General features: G+C 39.1%; 1 protein-coding gene across 12 annotated transcripts in view; it reads left to right on the top strand.

Moving 5' to 3' along the window:
* FN1 (fibronectin 1) overlaps positions 1–17,628 on the top strand; it is a 68,355-nt gene that overhangs the window by 31,513 nt on the left and 19,214 nt on the right. For 6 of the 12 annotated variants that reach the window (XM_025278211.3, XM_044937773.2, XM_025278215.3 and 3 more), the window contains exons 21-31: positions 3,510–3,604; positions 5,030–5,198; positions 5,898–5,984; positions 8,370–8,561; positions 9,825–10,097; positions 11,187–11,369; positions 13,699–13,788; positions 14,326–14,595; positions 15,302–15,418; positions 16,374–16,538; positions 17,058–17,213. In XM_025278211.3, coding sequence (XP_025133996.2) covers positions 3,510–3,604; positions 5,030–5,198; positions 5,898–5,984; positions 8,370–8,561; positions 9,825–10,097; positions 11,187–11,369; positions 13,699–13,788; positions 14,326–14,595; positions 15,302–15,418; positions 16,374–16,538; positions 17,058–17,213 — 1,797 coding nt within the window. The remainder of the gene's footprint in view (positions 1–3,509; positions 3,605–5,029; positions 5,199–5,897; positions 5,985–8,369; positions 8,562–9,824; positions 10,098–11,186; positions 11,370–13,698; positions 13,789–14,325; positions 14,596–15,301; positions 15,419–16,373; positions 16,539–17,057; positions 17,214–17,628) is intronic. The other 6 variants (XM_025278214.3, XM_025278217.3, XM_044937774.2 and 3 more) reach the window with 1 other exon arrangement.

The following is a 17,628-nucleotide window of genomic DNA, read 5'->3' as shown; positions in this document are numbered from 1 at the left end:
TTTTACTTTTTAACATGAAACATATTTTACGTAGTTTCTTTTGTTGGATAAAATGCCTATAAAAGAATAAGCATCTTGTTTATTTTATTGAAAAAATAGTTGATTTACAATGTTGGGTTAATATGTGCTGAACAGCAAAATGACTCAGTTATACATATGAAAATATATTCTTTTTCATATTCTTTTCAATTATGATTTCTCACAGGATGTTGTGTATAGTTCCCTGTGCTGTACAGTAGGACCTTGTTGTATATCCATCCTATATATACTAGTTGAACCTTCTAATCACAAACTCCCAATCTTTCCTCCCCCACCTCCCCTTCCTTTGGCAGCCGCAAGGGTGTTCTCTGCATTTGTGAGCCTTTTTTTTTTTTGTAGATATGTTCATTTGTGTTGTATTTTAGATTCCACACGTAAGTGATATATGGCATCTGTCCTTCTTTCTGACTTCACTTAGTATGAAAATCTCTAGGTCCACCCATGTTACTACAAATGACATTCATTCTTTTTAATGGCTGAGTAATATTCTATTTTAATATATGTACCACATCTTTATTCATTCATATGTTGATGGACATTTAGGTTGCTTCTGTGTCTTGGCTGTTGTAAATAGTGCTGCTATAAATCTAGGGATGTATGTATCTTTTAGAATTATAATTTGTCTGTGTATATGTCCAGGAGTGGAATTGCTGGATCATATGGCACCTCTATTTTGAGTTCTTTTGAAAAACCTCCATACTCTTCTCCATAGTGACTGCACCAATTTACATTCCCACAACAGTGTAGGAATGGGTCCCTTTTCTCCACACCCTCTCCAGTGTTTTTTACACTTGATCTTAGCCAAAAGGCCGAGAAGCGATCCCAATGTTTTTTATTTGTAGACTTTATAATAATGGCCATTCGGATTGGTGTGAGGTGGTATCTTATTGTAGTTTTGATTTGCATTTCTCTAAGAAAAAGCATTTTTAATGATACTAACAATAATAAGTGGCATGGGTGGGGCAATTATTGGCTATTTCAAGTACTTTTGGAGACTTTGATATACTGGACATGTTATTTTATTGTATACACAGTACATTTATAAAAATAAAATTTTATTTGAGTTAACTGACAAAACTTCTTTTATTAGATAAAAGTGATGCCTTGCATATAGTATGCTTTCAAAAAATATTTGTTGACTAGATGATTGTGAAAACAGCTCAATCAAAGTTAGGTTTAACATTTTTTTTCTTTGCTACACTGTGCAGCATGCACGATCTTAGTTCCCTGACCAGGGGTAGAATCCATGCTTTCTAACCACTAGACCACCTGGGAAGCCTCCCCATGCTTTAGATTTAAATAAGCTTCTGTTAGCAGGGTGTTCTGAGGTGGTGAACATCAGCTGGACTTGCATATTTTTGGAATTGCTCTAAGTTTCTGTAGTTTTTTTTTACTGTTACCAAACTAAATTCTGGAATAACTTTTCTGGGTTTTATAACTTGTACTAAATTCTTAAGAGCATATGGTGGGGGTAGGAGAGCTGTTTCTGGGGGAAAACCAGCATACTCCTTTATAAATAGGGCAGATTTTATTTTTTTAACATCCAGGCTGTCCTTCACCTAACAAGACCTGCCAGACTCCATAGCTCATACTTACAGTCACATTCTTTGTTTGCCATCAGTTTGTGGGTTTGTGGTTTGGAGGGTTTCCTGTAATGGTGTTCCCAGGCAGAGAGCATCATCTTAAACTTGGGAACCTTTTAGCTGGCTGGCTCAAGCAATAGAAAACACCCAATCGTAAAGCCCAAGACAGTTGAGAATGTTTTTTTTGAAAAAATTGTGGCTTTCCCAGATGTTCAGTGAAAGAAACTGACTGCTCCCTGAATTGTTTCTTGTGGTCATTAAATTGTCACTCAGGGATGGCCATGGCATTTTGGCAAAGTCAGTGGCAACCAAATAGTGTATGATTTCAGTGACTCTGGGAAGGCGTCATGGGTCACCCATCCTAATTCTCCTGAAAACATCATCAAAATAATAACATACTCGTGAAACATGCCTCTAAACCAGTAGAACTTCAGTCCAGCCATTAGAGCAGTCATTACAAAGGAGCCCACACACATATTTTGTTTTTTCAGACAACAGGATTTTAAAAGTAATTTTTTAAAAGTTGCACATGAAAATCTAGATTGGAAGACAATTGCAGTGCTGGGCCTGAATTTTCCCATGACTGGAGCTGAGTAATAAAATAAAAACTTTTAATATTCATTTGTCTAAGTCTGCAGGATGTCTTTGTCAAATCAGCCATTCATAATTTAGAAAAAAATGCATTTGCTAAGTTTTTTCTCGGTGGGTACAAAAATTTGGTTGGGATGCAAAGAGGAAGAAATTATGAAGGCCATGTGCCATGGCCACATGCTCGAAAACCTGGCATTTGACTCACCTGATACAAATGCCTTAACTTCTAAGACCTCACCTTTCCCATAGCAGCCAGTTATCGAAATGCTTGTTCCCCTTATTACAAGGTTTAGTTGTTCTGCCAATTACATTTTAAAGAGTTTAAGTTTATGATAAAGTCTGTAAGACTGTTGAAAATGTGTATCTCAACTTTGTGTACACATACTCTTCCTTTTTTTTTAAGTATTATTTTCACTAAGAAATAAAAGTGATGTCAGGATCTAGGAGATTTGAAATCAACTTTTCTTATAATACCTAATTCCAGTGGCAGAATGCTAAATTTCTGTACTGTGAGTATTCTGAATGAATAATTATATATTTAAAGAAAGACTATTTAGAATTTATAAGTTCATCCATGGTGGCAGATTTTGTTTAACTTTCATATGACATCTCTTTTTGCAACCAAAAATAATTGGCCATCAGCTTGAATGGGAAGGGAGCTTGGGGGACAATGGATGCGTGTATATGTATGGCTGAATCCCTTTGCTTTCCACCTGAAACTATCACAATATTGTTAGTTAGTTACTCCTATATAAAATAAAAAATAATTGGCCATCATTATGGAATGACTCAGCATAATCTATAATTTAACCATTGTTCTCAAAATAATGATTAAGAAGCAGAGTGATAATCAGTTTGTGATGGCCAATTTTACATTTTATATGGGATTTTATACTGATGATCGGGAAAGTTGTTGTCATCAAACTCAAATCCCAAACATGATGAAAATACACAGATTACAGAATCCAAGGAGTTGAAAGTGTCCTCTGTGGTCATCCAACTCCTCGTTATTCAAATGTGATTCATGGACCTACGGCATTGGTGTTACAGAAAGGCAAACTACCCAGCCACATATGCACCTACAGAATCAGATCCTGCATTTAAGCCAGGTCTCAGATGATTTGTGTGGTACATGAAAGATTGAAAGGCACTGATCTACTCCAAATTTTCATATATGTTAAATGTTACATTTTGGATCGTTAGTTGGCTGAACTGAGGTACCAGATAAAAAACATTTATCTGTATTCTCTGTGATTCCGAGGTTTGAACACATGCTTTTTTGATTCCATTTCACAGTGCAGCCTCTGGGCTCCATCCCACCTTACAACACAGAGGTGACTGAGACCACCATTGTGATTACATGGACACCTGCCCCAAGGATTGGCTTTAAGGTAAATTGCAGATGTTCCTAATCTCTAGTGATATAGCCCTGAGGTGCCCTCGTGTTTCTGGATGTGGTTAAAACAGGATGTTTCAAGAATCGGGTGACTTGGGTTTTATCCTGTTTCTGTTCGTACCTCTCTGGCCACATTGTCAGAGCATCACAATACTTCTGCCTCCCTGAATTGCTGGAAAGATGGATTGAGGCTGTAAAAGTGCTTTGCAAAGAAGAAAACATTAGTATGAAGCTGTTATTTGTTGTTATCTTATTTTCTCTATCCTTTCCTGCAGGGAATTACATTTAAAGATATATATAGGGAAACCGCATTTGTTGTGTTGTTCTAAATAGGTATCAAGTTCACAAAAACCAATTTAGGGAGACCAATTAAACTCAGAATAGCTCAAAAATCACATTTTCATTCAATCAGTTTCATCTCAACTTGTTCAAAGCCCCTTGGGTGAATCTCTTAATAGAAGTTAAGATTAAACTCTTCCCTATAGATCTGGATACTTGTTTTTTTAAAGTAATAGTATTAGGGAAGTGAGGAATACAAATGAATGTGTTTAAAGATTTCCTTTCTTTGGAATTTAGAGAGTGGAGAGAGAAATATTTAGTATACTTGAAAATCAAGACTAAATCCTAGTGATTGTTTGTTTTAAAATATATACCAAAGACCACTTCTTTTTTGAAATATGCAATAGCATATTGGTAATTACACTACTTAAATACAGAGAATCCCTTTTTGAAGATCGTCAATGTATCTTTTAAATTTCCCTTAGTAGTGTCATTTGGACTTTTAGAAGCCTTATACCTTACTAAGGCTGCCTCCAGAGTTGAACCCTGATGACACAATATTACCTAGGTTTTTTAAAATAAAATACTAAAAGGGTTGAAAATTCTGGGCATAGTAATCTTAATTCTTCTTTTGTAACATACCAATCTTGCATTTGAAGCTGTGAATATACTTCTTCAAAAGGACTGTTTTTGAAGTACAAAGTGTTACAGGGGCTGGTACCTAAGTTGAATGTTAGTAACTCATTAAAGAGAGAACGCGAGGATTTCTTCCAGCAAAAAGAAAATAAGAAACGAAAGGACATGTATCCAAAAGCCTTTGTGTACTTCTGGTTTGTACCAGGAGGTTATTTATCAAGTGAAGCAATATGTAATGATGTTTCTCTGGAACCTTCCATTATAAACTACCTTAACTTAGTTTTGGAAGATACTTGCCTTAACTGGCACCGTCCCCCCAGTTCTGGGGAATTTCCAGTGAAATTATTTAATAGAGCTAAAGTAAGGTCCCAACTTATTCCCAACTAAAAGCAGAGTACAGTTCCTGAGGAGTCCACATTATGCGAAGCGTAACCACAAATTCTCAGCAGTAACCCAGCTCTGGAAATATTTGTCCTTGGTGTTGATTTTGTCTTCTTTCTCCTAGCTGGGTGTACGACCAAGCCAGGGAGGAGAAGCACCCCGAGAAGTGACTTCAGAGTCAGGGAGCATCGTGGTGTCTGGCCTGACTCCAGGTGTGGAATACGTTTACACCATCTCTGTCCTCAGAGACGGGCAAGAGAGAGAGGCACCAATTGTGAAGAAAGTGGTGACACGTAAGAGTTCTTTGCCTCTTTTCATATTTTAAACCGTTGGCACTTTTTAAAGGTAACTGATAGCGGTATCGCTTTTTACTTAGGATAATGACACAAGGGAAAGATTTCATTCCTACTTATATTATTAGCTATTCTCTAAGTCTGGAGTAGCAAGTTCAACTGATATCATATAATTCATGACATCAGAAGTGTTCTTTCCATATCAAAAGTTATCTGTGAATTGACAACACAGAAAAAGATTTCAGCAGTGTTGCAAAATTTAAAATTGTTAAAAAAAAAAAGTGCTCTTAGAGAATTGCTATCCATCATGGTTTTAAAGTACAACTTCTTTATTTTTACTGGTAATTGAAGGAAGGGAGAGAGGGAAGGGGTGGGGAGGAAGGGAGAGAAATTCTACAGCTCAAGCACTTTATGCTAGTTTTGTGTGCATGTGTGCGTGCATGCTAAGTCACTTCCGTCGTGTCCAACTCTTTGTGACCCCATGGACTGTAGCCTTCCAGGCTCCTCTGTCCATGGGATTCTCCAGGCAAGAATACTGGAGTGGGTTTGCATGCCCTCCTCCAGGGGATCTTCCTGACCTGGGAGTTGAACCCACATCTCTTACAACAACTGCATTGGCAGGCAGAGTCTTCAGGACTAGCACCACCTGGGAAACTCCATCCGAACTTTAACTTTTAATTAAAATTTTTTTCTGTGTAGCACTGTCCCCACCAACGAACTTGCACCTGGAGGCAAACCCTGACACTGGAGTGCTTACTGTCTCCTGGGAGAGGAGTACCACCCCCGGTAAGCCCGCAATGTATCAGAGGACAGGATTCTAAGGGTAATGAAAGGTAGAAATGACCTCACTTTTACAGAATGAAAAAACTTGTAAAAAAGTAACTTACATCCATTGTCACAAATGTTACAGAACTGGGATTGTAACTTAAGTGTTCAGACTCACTCTCACATTGAGCGTCATGTATTTGGATCTTAATTATTAGCTTTACTTATACTCAATACTGAGAAATTTGGCTAAATGCATTCCATGATTGTTTTTTTTAAAGCTTTACATAAAGCTTTTATCTAAACTCGTTCACACATATTTATACCCATGGACTGTAGCCTGCCAAGTTCCTCTGTTCATGGAATTTTCCAGGCAAGAATACTGGAGTGGGTTGCCATTTCCTCCAGGAGATCTTCCCGACCCAGGGATTGAACCAGTGTCCCCTGCATTTAAGTCTGTTTCTTTACCTGCTGAGCCATCAGGGAAGCCCCATACAATCCTAATATGTGTAGAGATATCTATGACAATATTCAAGTATCATTATGGAATAGGGTAATGGCAAGAGAAATTTTAGATATTCCTGGTCTTTGTCAAGTCTATGAGAAATGTTAACTAAAATATTTATCATTGGTTATATTGGGGGAATTACTATTGAGATATCAGGATATTCATTATTGGGAAAATTCTAAATTAGAAACAAATGCCAACTAATGTTGATGGCATTAACATTAACTACTATGTGTACTTATTAGATGGCTTTATTTTGCTTATTATTTCACTGTTCTGATTTGTACTCTCATTTTTTAAAAATAGTTCTTACCTTTGCTGGGATACACAGTTGAGGCAATTATCTCTAAATCAGATCAATATGTGCTGTCACACACAATAAAGCTAGCTCAAAATATCCTTTTTAATTCCCTCTGAAGTAAAGTGATTTTGTGAAGTTTTCATTACCTGTAGAAGCATCATTTAAGCCCAAACTACACTATTTCCAGTTGAATCACTCTTAAGTTGAAACTTTTAGGTTGGCAAGTTTCATGCTTGTCAGACGCTAGATCATTAATATTTAGTCTTAATGGATGGTTTAGTCTGTCCATCTGAATGGTCATTAGCACATGTAATGACCCAAACATTCATTTCCCATCCAGTTGGAATTCCTTGTATATACTACTTTCAGTTCAGTTCAGTTCAGTTCAGTCGCTCAGTCGTGTCCGACTCTTTGCGACCCCATGAATCGCAGCACGCCAGGCCTCCCTGTCCATCACCAACTCCCGGAGTTCACCCAGACTCACGTCCATCGAGTCAGTGATGCCATCCAGCCATCTCATCCTCTGTCATCCCCTTCTCCTCCTGCCCCCAATCCCTCCCAGCATCAGAGTCTTTTCCAATGAGTCAACTCTTTGCATGAGGTGGCCAAAGTACTGGAGTTTCAGCTTTAGCATCATTCCTTCTAAAGTGGTCACCTTATTCCTAATTATAAAATATACCATCATTTTCTCCCTTTTTAGTAAGTTTAACTTAAACATACTTTCTCAGTTTACTCTTTGTCTGTCCCTGTGACTCTCTGGTCATTGCTATTTTAATGTGAATGTCTCTCTCCTCCCCTCAACCCTCTCACTGCCCCACTTCTATGATTTCTGAAGTCTTCAGCAGTTAATACACTATTTTTTTTAATTTGGCCACGCCATGCAGCATATGGGATTTTAATTCCCTGACCAGGTATCAAACCCAAGGCCCCTGCATTGAAAGCACAGAGTCTTAAACACTGAACCACCAGGGAAATCCCAATATACTTTTCCTAGAATAAATAGTCACTTTTGTTTTTCACTTTTTCTCCTTTCTTTATTGTTGAATAATATTAGTCACTCAGTCATGTCTGACTCATTGCAAACTCATAGACTGTAGCCCGCCAGGCTCCTCTGTCCATGGAATTCTCCAGGCAAGAATACTGGAGTGGGTAGCCATTCCCTTCTCCAGGGGATCTTCCCCACCTATAAATCCCCTAGGTTCAGACCTTATTTTAATAAATGAAGAGAACCTATTTTGGGGAGTATGCCTAAGGGTGAGAGCCAGTTCTGTGCTAAGCAAGTATAAAAGAATACCCTTCAGCTGTCCTGCAAATGACCAGCTAAGGAAAATCAGGGTACACATGGTAGGAGGAACATGGAATTTAAGACAGAAGAGCCTTTGGTAATCATTTTCCCTTTCCAAGATTTTCTTTAAATGGAGGATATTAATACCTTCCTCAAAGAGTTGTTGTAAGTGCTGAATGACAGTAGGTGGAGTCTTCAGCGTGTGAATATTGAGTCCTTTCCCCATTCCCCTTCAAGGGTGCATCAGTCTAGTAATTGGCTCTGGGTGGCAAAGGTTCTGGGCAGTAACTTTCTCCTTTCTGTTTTCTGCAGACATTACTGGCTACAGAATCACCACCACCCCCACAAATGGCCAGCAGGGATACTCTCTGGAGGAAGTGGTCCATGCCGATCAGAGTTCCTGCACCTTTGAAAACCTGAGTCCGGGCCTGGAGTACAATGTCAGTGTTTACACTGTCAAAGATGACAAGGAAAGTGTCCCTATCTCTGATACCATCATCCCAGGTAATGGAAAAATCACTGTTATCTTCAGAGAGGCAGTTCCAATAAGAGTGGGGATTAATCTCTTCATCCCCAGATGGTTGAGTGTGTCAAAATATGTTTGGGATTTAATTCTGACCTCCCAACCACACTCTCTAGAACCATGACGTCAAAGCCACTATTTGGACAAATGCTTGCTGTTAACACTGCTTGACTGTCTGTGCTTCACTGGGATGCTTTTTGTCGCGATGGGTATGCAGTGGAGTGGCAACCATGGCATTAACTCTGTACTGTCTGCTCACGTGGAAATATTACTAAAACGATGTCACATGTCTGTACTCAGTACCAACAGGCAAAAAGTAATATGGTAAATGCATCCCATCTGTACATTTTTGCCTGATCTTACAGTCTCCATATGTGAGCACTGAAATAGCTCTTGGTTGACACACACATTCAGTTCTTCATCTTGCTATTTCAAATCCCTTTTTTTTTTAATTGAAAAAGAAAAAGGAAAAAGAAAGGCCACACTTTTAGGGTGTACTTTCTTGTGGTTGAATGACAACATTGAAGAGACCTACCTTGGGATAGGTCTGTTGTTCATCCAAAATTGAATCATGACGGAATGAAAGCGTTGGACAGATTGTGTTCTTGGCACAATTTGGTAGAATGCTTTTACTAATACTAATTAAATAACTTTGATTATGAAATGAACAAAATATTAACAGTGGCCTTGGACTCAGGCCTTTCACCTGAATGTGCTTTTGAATGGCACATTTTATACCATACATTCATAATGCGTTAGCATTATGGCCCTGATGTTGTCATGAGTTTTTCTATGGGAAAAAAAAAGAAAAACTCATCAGTTAATTTTTTGGACCTTTTTCATGCAAGCTTTATTCTCCTACTAAAAAGTTTCAGATTATTTTTTAAACTTTGCTGTTACTTACTATAGATATTATATCTAGGTTCTAAGAATGGTTTTGATATCCCAAACAGGACTGTAATCTTTCGAACCTGAGAGGTTCACACTTTACTGTTTTGGGGATTTTCAAAAAAGAAACAAACCAAACATCCCTAAAGGAATATTGTAACCTGTTTTATTCTCCCAGGGAAGCAAACTATTCATGGTGCTTAAAAAGTCTTTTCAGATAATTTGGAACAGATTGCATATTACCATCATTGCTTTAACACTATTTTACCACTAGTAACCTGATGTACACTGCTTTATTTTTTCCTCTTTTTTGCCTCTGTTTTCCTTTTGCCCTCCTTTGCTTTGTAACTCAATAGAGGTGCCCCAACTCACTGACCTAAGCTTTGTTGATATAACTGATTCAAGCATCGGCCTGAGGTGGACCCCGCTAAACTCTTCCACCATTATTGGGTACCGCATCACAGTAGTTGCGGCAGGAGAAGGTATCCCTATTTTTGAAGATTTTGTGGACTCCTCAGTAGGATACTACACAGTCACAGGGCTGGAGCCCGGCATTGACTATGACATCAGCGTTATCACTCTCATTAATGGCGGAGAGAGTGCCCCTACTACACTGACACAGCAAACGGGTGAATTTTGAAAACTTCTGTGTTTAAGACATGGATGGTGCTGCATGCTGTCCCCAGTCACTGGTTACATTTGGACGTTTCAGGGCAAAACCCAGCAATTTCCCAAAGATTAAGAGAGGGTACATCAGGGGGTAAGGAGTGGAAGGCATATGCCTCACTGATTGGATGAAGACATATGCCGTAGTCTTAAGTACATTTTCACTGAAGCCATGAATATGAATTTGTATAAAGCTAGAGAAATATAGATATCTAATCTATCAAATTGCAGACCTGGAATTTTTTTTAAAAAATCTAACCTGTATACCAAATTGTATCAAGAGCACCAGTTAATAAGAAGAAATGTACTTCCAAAATGTACCATTAGACTCTTCCTTCTACTCTTTCATAAACTCTACCATCGTGTGTGTGAGTGTCTAAACACTAATTGAAATTTAGGTTCGAGTGGAAGGAGGGTTTTTTTGTGGTAGGAGAAAAAGAGACTTTGGTACATTCTAGGTTTTATTGCCATGATAAGGTGAAGAAACTCCTCTTTAACCACAGACTGGGGACCAGCATGCAACATTATAAAGGTTCTCTGCCCTGCATGGTAAGAAACATGCTGAGAACCCATCTGCATGAGCCCTTCTCACTTGCGAGTAGACCCACTGATGGAATTGTAGCTGTGGCGTAGCTGTAGTCAGTCCTGTCGGGGGGCATTTAGGGCCCTTCCGTCTTGTCTGTGTGCACGTGTTTCTTTGGAAAGTATCGCTACGTTTCTCTTTGCTGTGTGGCAACTTAAGCCTCTTCAGCCTGGGATCAAATAATCATCAGTGGTATTAATCATGCACCTTGATTTTATGTATTTGAAAGTGAATTAAAATTTTTCTTTATATGGACGGCAGAAAGGTTAAAGGGGCCTAACAGTACTGGGTGTAGTGTTTTATTTTTAACAGTAGTTCACTATGACTTTAGATTAGATGAGACTGTTTGCATGATGGTGACTCGTTTCCTTTATGCATGAAATACTGGTTTTTTACCTTTCCAGCTATCCTTGTTAAGCTTTATTTTTTAAGTGACATTAACTGAGTCTTCCCTCTTATTTGAAACCAGCTGTCCCTCCTCCCACTGATTTGCGATTTACCAATGTTGGTCCCGACACAATGCGTGTCACCTGGGCTCCACCCTCATCCATTGAACTGACCAACCTCCTGGTACGCTACTCGCCTGTGAAAAATGAGGAGGATGTTGCCGAGCTGTCCATTTCTCCTTCAGACAACGCAGTGGTCTTAACAAGTAAGCATTCAAGTATATTTGTTCAATAAATACTAGGCTAGCACATAAGGAAAATAATTTTGTGTTCTCGGGTAGGAGCAACAGAGATTAAGACATAAAACAGAACTACAAACTAGATTCCAAATCTAATGCACAGCTCTGTAATTTTGAAAGATGTTACATTTATTGTTATTTTAACGTATCTTTGATATCTACAACTTTTTAAAAATCAGTGGAGAAACACCAACCGTGAAGTTCAAAGACTTCAAACAAGTTCTGCTTCCAAATAAGCACATTAAAAACAAATGTGTGCCAAGAGACGTTACAGGACTAAATCTCAGTGTTTAGGAGAGAAAAAAATGAGGATTGAAGCCAGTGTCATGGCATCTGTTTTATTCTAAGTGTCAGCAGGTAATCTGTTTGGTATTTGAAACTTAGAAACAGTGACTGGTCACTCAGGGTAGATCAGGATTTTATTTTGAAGAAGGAGCCAGAAGTTTAATTTGTACTTCAAAAAGAATCTGTTAGCAGGATTTCTCTGAAGGCGGAGGACTTTTGAAAACAACTGGCCCTAAAATAAACAGCCGCAGTTTATGGAAATTGTTTCTTTCTAGTTCCCACCCTTTTGAAATTGATATTTTTTATTAAAGAAAATAAAAGGAGACTGCTACATGTTGCTTTTCACATAAATATTGCTTCTCATTATTTTTGCTATAATAGTAAAATACACATATAAGAACAGCAAACATTTTTACATAAGGAAAAACTAGCTCACACTTAGGTATACTACCTGATGATGGGCTGAAGACATCCTCCATCTTTCAGATGTATTTCAGAGAATGAAATACAAAGAAAAAGCAACTCAGCATGACCATAGTCCTGGTTTCTCATTTTGTGGCTGAGGGTGAGAAATCCTTATGTCTGCCTTTCAGTGGGGCTATGATTCTGTTCTGGAGCATTCTGGAATCAGTAGTTACAGCATTACCCACTACACAAGGCTCTGCTTCAGGACCACTGTCTGCCCCACATTAGCCACAGACCTGTCACGTGTTCAAATGCTCTAAGGTCTTATTCTAGATCCAATTCTAGATCTCAAGGTAGCCATTTTCCCCCAGAGAAGCCATTAATTATCCTGATTATACAGTTGAAGCAACTGAGGTCTCCAGTGGCTAAGTCCATTGCCCCTGGCCAAGCAGGAAGGAGGAAACGGGAGTCCAAACATCCTGTTTCCTAGTCTTGTGATTTTTCAAAACTTTCAGGGTCCCCTGTCGAAGGGGAGATGGTGTAGGGGAAAAAGGGTCTTGTGAATAGGAATTCAAAGGTTAGAAACCTTACTCTGTATCTTTTTCATACCTCAGAATGAAAGGAGACCCAGGAATGTATATTCAACTCAAATATTCTGTGTGTGTGCTTCAGTTGCTCAGTATGTTTGGCTTTGTAACTCCATGGACTGTAGCCCTCCAGACTCCTCTGTCCATGGGGTTTTCCCAGGCAAGAATTCTGGAGGGGGTTGCCATTTCCTACTCCAGGGGATCTTCCTGACCCAGAGATCACATCCATGTCTTGTCCATCTCCTTCACTGCAGGCAGATTCTTTACCAGTGAGCCACCTGGGAAGCCCCTTAAATTTTCTGTTCTTACCTTAATATGGCAGAATCCATCACTCTTGATATTAAGTATGACTCTTTTCAAGTAAAGGTTAATTGTTAAGACCATTGGTCTTGGCTTGGGTCATCTCCTGCGTCATCTTGGGCACATATATCAGAAAAGATAACTTCTCTGTGCCTTATTTTTCTCATTTGTGAGCTGGGGATAATTGTAAGCCAGACTTTTGGAGGTAATGGATATGTTCATTGTCTTGAATGTGGTGATGGTTTCAGAAGTCTATACGATTGTCAAAATCCGTCAAATTAGACATTTTAAATATTGGCAGTTTATTGTTTGGCAACAAACCAGTTTTAAAAAGTTGCAGTCTGTCTCCTTGTGTTGTTGTGAGGAGTATAAGTGAGATCTGCAGTGCCATAGTCATGATCACGTGCCCTAAACAGACGCGCTGTTAAGTGAATGACAGAAATATTACTGTGCTGCAGAAGCTCCAGCTTGTTTCGGATGCAGCTGAGTCACACCCACAGAAGTGGAGTTGAGGGAAAGGTTTGAAGACGCTACAGGGTAGGGCGGCCCTTCCTCATCACTGCCGACAGCCCCTCTCCAGGTAGCAACGTTCCCTTCGGTGTAAATAGGCTCTAGAACTGGACTCTTGGATATTTTATTAGTTGAAATAGTACCAAGGGCGCTTTGGTTTTTCATTCTTTTAAGCACAGTATAAAAATAATCCTCATCTGTCTTTTCAGATCTCCTGCCCGGCACTGAGTATTTAGTCAGCGTCTCCAGTGTGTACGAGCAGCATGAGAGCATACCTCTTAGAGGAAGACAGAAAACCGGTGAGTCACGTGGGTGACACGCTTATAGCGTGGCTTTCACCTACCAATTTTGAAGAGCAAGATTTGGTGCTGCTTCTAACACTACATCTCCATTTTTGGGGGGAGCGGTCATTAGCTTTAACCACTGGTCTTAAAAATTAAGACACCTTATGGGGATGTAAATGGGTACAGCCACTGTGGAAAACAGTGAGGAGATTCCTTAGAAAACTGAAAATTAAGTTACCATATGATCCAGTAATCCCACTCCTGAGCCTATACACAGCCAAACTATAATTCAAAAGGACACACACAACCCTATGTTCATAGCAGCACTTGTTTACAATAGCCAAGATATGGAAATAGCCTAAATGATCATCGACAGATGAATGGCTAAAGAAGATGTGGTACATATATATAATGGAATACTACTCAGTCATTTTAAAACAATGAAATAATAATGCCATTTGTATTATACAAACAATGTTTTATCTTGATTTTGCCAGAAGTTATATCATAACTTCCCTCTTTATCTCTTCTTCCCCTGGATGGGAAAAACAGCTCTTGACTCCCCAAGTGGCATTGACTTTTCTGATATCACTGCCAACTCTTTCACTGTCCATTGGATTGCTCCACGAGCCACCATCACTGGCTACAGGATCCGCCATCATCCTGAACACATGGGTGGAAGACCTCGGGAAGATCGAGTGCCCCCCTCCCGGAATTCCATCACCCTCACCAACCTGAACCCAGGCACAGAATATGTGGTCAGCATTGTTGCTCTTAATAGCAAAGAGGAAAGTCTGCCCTTGGTTGGCCAACAATCAACAGGTAACTTGTTTTCCCATCTGCAAAGAAATGCAGAGGACTTTCCTATGCAGGCAATAGCTTCTGTGACACAGCTTTGTGTTGTCTGAGTCATCATATCTTAAACAAAATAGATTATGGTTATGAGATAACTTTATTCCAAGAAATTTCTTACTTGAATTAGGTGTATGTGCATTTTTAAGAACTAAAGTTTTATTTGAAAAGTTGAAAATGTTCTATTTCAAAGTTCTCTTAAAAACAAAATCATTTTAATATAACATTGTAAATTGTTCTTAGGCTATAGATGCTTAAGTACTTAGGGAAGACGTATCATCATTTCTGTACTTCAGTCTCAAATGGATTAACAAAAAGACATAGAGGCAAGGAAATGTGGCAAATATCACCAATTAGCAAATACCTAAAGACAGGAAATATGGGTGTTCATTATATTATTTTTATAACTTTTACTTTGTTCCAAAATTTTTTCAAAATAAGAAGTTGAGGGGAAAACTCTTCAATAAACTTGAAATAATCATCTTGCCACGATTTGGATTATCTCCTTGACCCCTAACCTAGCATTGTTCATAACTTTTAATTTTGCTGATTTTGTATAGCATTTACATTATGATATGGAGGACACACAAAAGCAGTGTTCCAGAGAGTGAACAAAAGGTGGATCAGGGCATGCTTTGAAAGTTACGGATGTGAAAACTTTCCCTTGTGTTTCTAGTTTCTGATGTTCCAAGGGACCTGGAAGTCATTGCCGCAACCCCCACTAGCCTGCTGATCAGCTGGGATGCTCCTGCCGTCACAGTGAGATACTACAGGATCACCTACGGAGAAACAGGTGCGTTAGGGAAGGGCTTCTTCACACCCCGATCGAGTCTTCTGTCATGGGTAACCTTAAAGCCCAGTATTGGGTGCCTAATTAAAGAAACTTTGGCAAGTCCATTCAGTGGAGCCTTGATTTTTCTTAAGAGTGTGTAGGAAATATGTATGATATAACTGTTGGCAAAATTAAGATAAAACGTTGTTTGTATAATACTAGAGCAGAACAGTAGAACTGAGGAAAAAGGATTGTAAATTCACAACTGTATTATCAGTGGTGAAATGATAAGTAATTTGTATTTCTCTTCCTTTTACTTTCCTGTATTTTCAAGACTTTATTTAACATGAATGTATTCCATTAAGATTTTGGAAAAGGACCCCAGTATATGAAATCTTATATATATATATAAAATTTGTTTGTGGCTCTGCCGGGTCTTTGTTGCTGCACAGGCCTTTTTCTAGTTGTGGTACACGGGCTTCTCATTGCAATGGCTTCTCTTGTTGAAGAGCACAAGCCCTAGAGCACAGGCTTAGTAGTTGTGGAGCATGGCACGTGGTCCATGGCATGTGGGATTTTTCCAGGGATGTGGGTTCAGGGATCGAACCCACATCTCCTGCCTTGGCAGGCAGATATTTTTTTTTACCACTGAGCCACCAGGGAAGCCCAATATGAGCAGTCTTGAGTTGAGGACTTGCCTTCTTTCCCCTTCTAATTTTAACCTACCACATGTTAAAGCTGCAAGGTTAAAATAGCATTTTAACTGCAATTTTTCTCTCAATTTTTACACACTCAAGGCTTACTACATACATAAATAAATATACTTTTCTGTTCAGGATCTGTTAATAGCACTCTTTAAAAGTGAATAAGCAAAGGTGTAACTTACCTGCTGCTCTCAATATGTTAATTCAGTAACTCAGCAATCCCCAAGTGTCTGTCAGTCCCTTACACTTTGAACTAACCCCGTTTCAAACAGGAGGAAGTAGCCCAGTCCAGGAGTTCACCGTGCCTGGGAGCAAGTCTACAGCTACCATCAGTGGTCTTAAACCTGGAGTGGACTACACCATCACTGTCTATGCTGTCACCGGCCGTGGGGACAGCCCGGCAAGCAGCAAGCCCATTTCCATCAATTACCGAACAGGTACTTATCTTCCTCTCAGATGACCCAAGCTTGTTTACTCAAAAAATTTTTACAGTGTTCTCCCAAAGTATTTTCCTCATTGTGGAACTGATTTTCTTTTGTAAAAAGATGAAGCAGAGCTACAGTTTTGAGCCAGATATATAAGAAGCACCCCAAGGGCAGGGGTTTTTGTCTGTTTTGTTGATTGCTGTATTCCATGTGCCTGTAATACAGACAGGCACAGAGGATGTTCAGTAAATACTTGTTAATGAATGAGTGGATGAGCTGATAAGATAAGGAGATGAGCCTCTATAGGAAATATAATGCCTTTGTGAATGAAACAGTCATATTGAAAATAGGCAATGTATCAAGATCCAAGCACCAGCTCGCAAAAGTTCTCTCTGCGTCTGCAAAATAAATGAGAGTCATTAGTAGTAGTAAGAGATGATTCTGTCTGTACCAGAACTGGAGACAAAGACTAGTCTAGTCTTGTCCCTAGGAGCGGGGGCTTCATTGGTTTCTCTTGGTTTTTGTCTGTAGAAATTGACAAACCGTCCCAGATGCAAGTGACTGATGTCCAAGACAACAGCATTAGTGTCAGGTGGCTGCCTTCAAGTTCCCCTGTTACTGGTTACAGAGTGACCACTGCTCCTAAAAATGGCCCAGGACCATCGAAAACGAAAACTGTAGGTCCAGGTAAGAAGAGCCAACATCTCACATACATCAGGATAAACAGTAGGACCACATGATATGTTTCTGTAAATAAATGACCAGCTGGCTCTGAGTACTATACTGTTTCATATCACATGTCAAAGTTTCCCTTTTTGTGAATTCGGGGCTCAAGGTTGTTACCAACTCCCTATACAGTAGAAGTTTTAGGAGGAGTGCATTTCTGTTTTTATATGTGTAGTAGTGTTTGATGGTGTGCACATCTTAAATTATTAGATTTCATCTTTGTGTTTTTGTTTATTATGCACATTAAGAAAAGACAGATGGGCCTAGCTGACTTTTAAAGATTCTTTTAGCTCTTGTTTCTGTTTTCATATAAAATCATTGTGAAATTAAGATCCTTAGGCGATATCTTAAAGTCCAGTTAGTTTTCATTTTTTCA

This window comes from Bubalus bubalis, chromosome 2 (assembly GCF_019923935.1).
Source record: "Bubalus bubalis isolate 160015118507 breed Murrah chromosome 2, NDDB_SH_1, whole genome shotgun sequence".
NCBI classification, from domain to species: Eukaryota; Metazoa; Chordata; class Mammalia; order Artiodactyla; family Bovidae; genus Bubalus; species Bubalus bubalis.
This window is presented reverse-complemented; position numbering and strand designations above follow the sequence as displayed.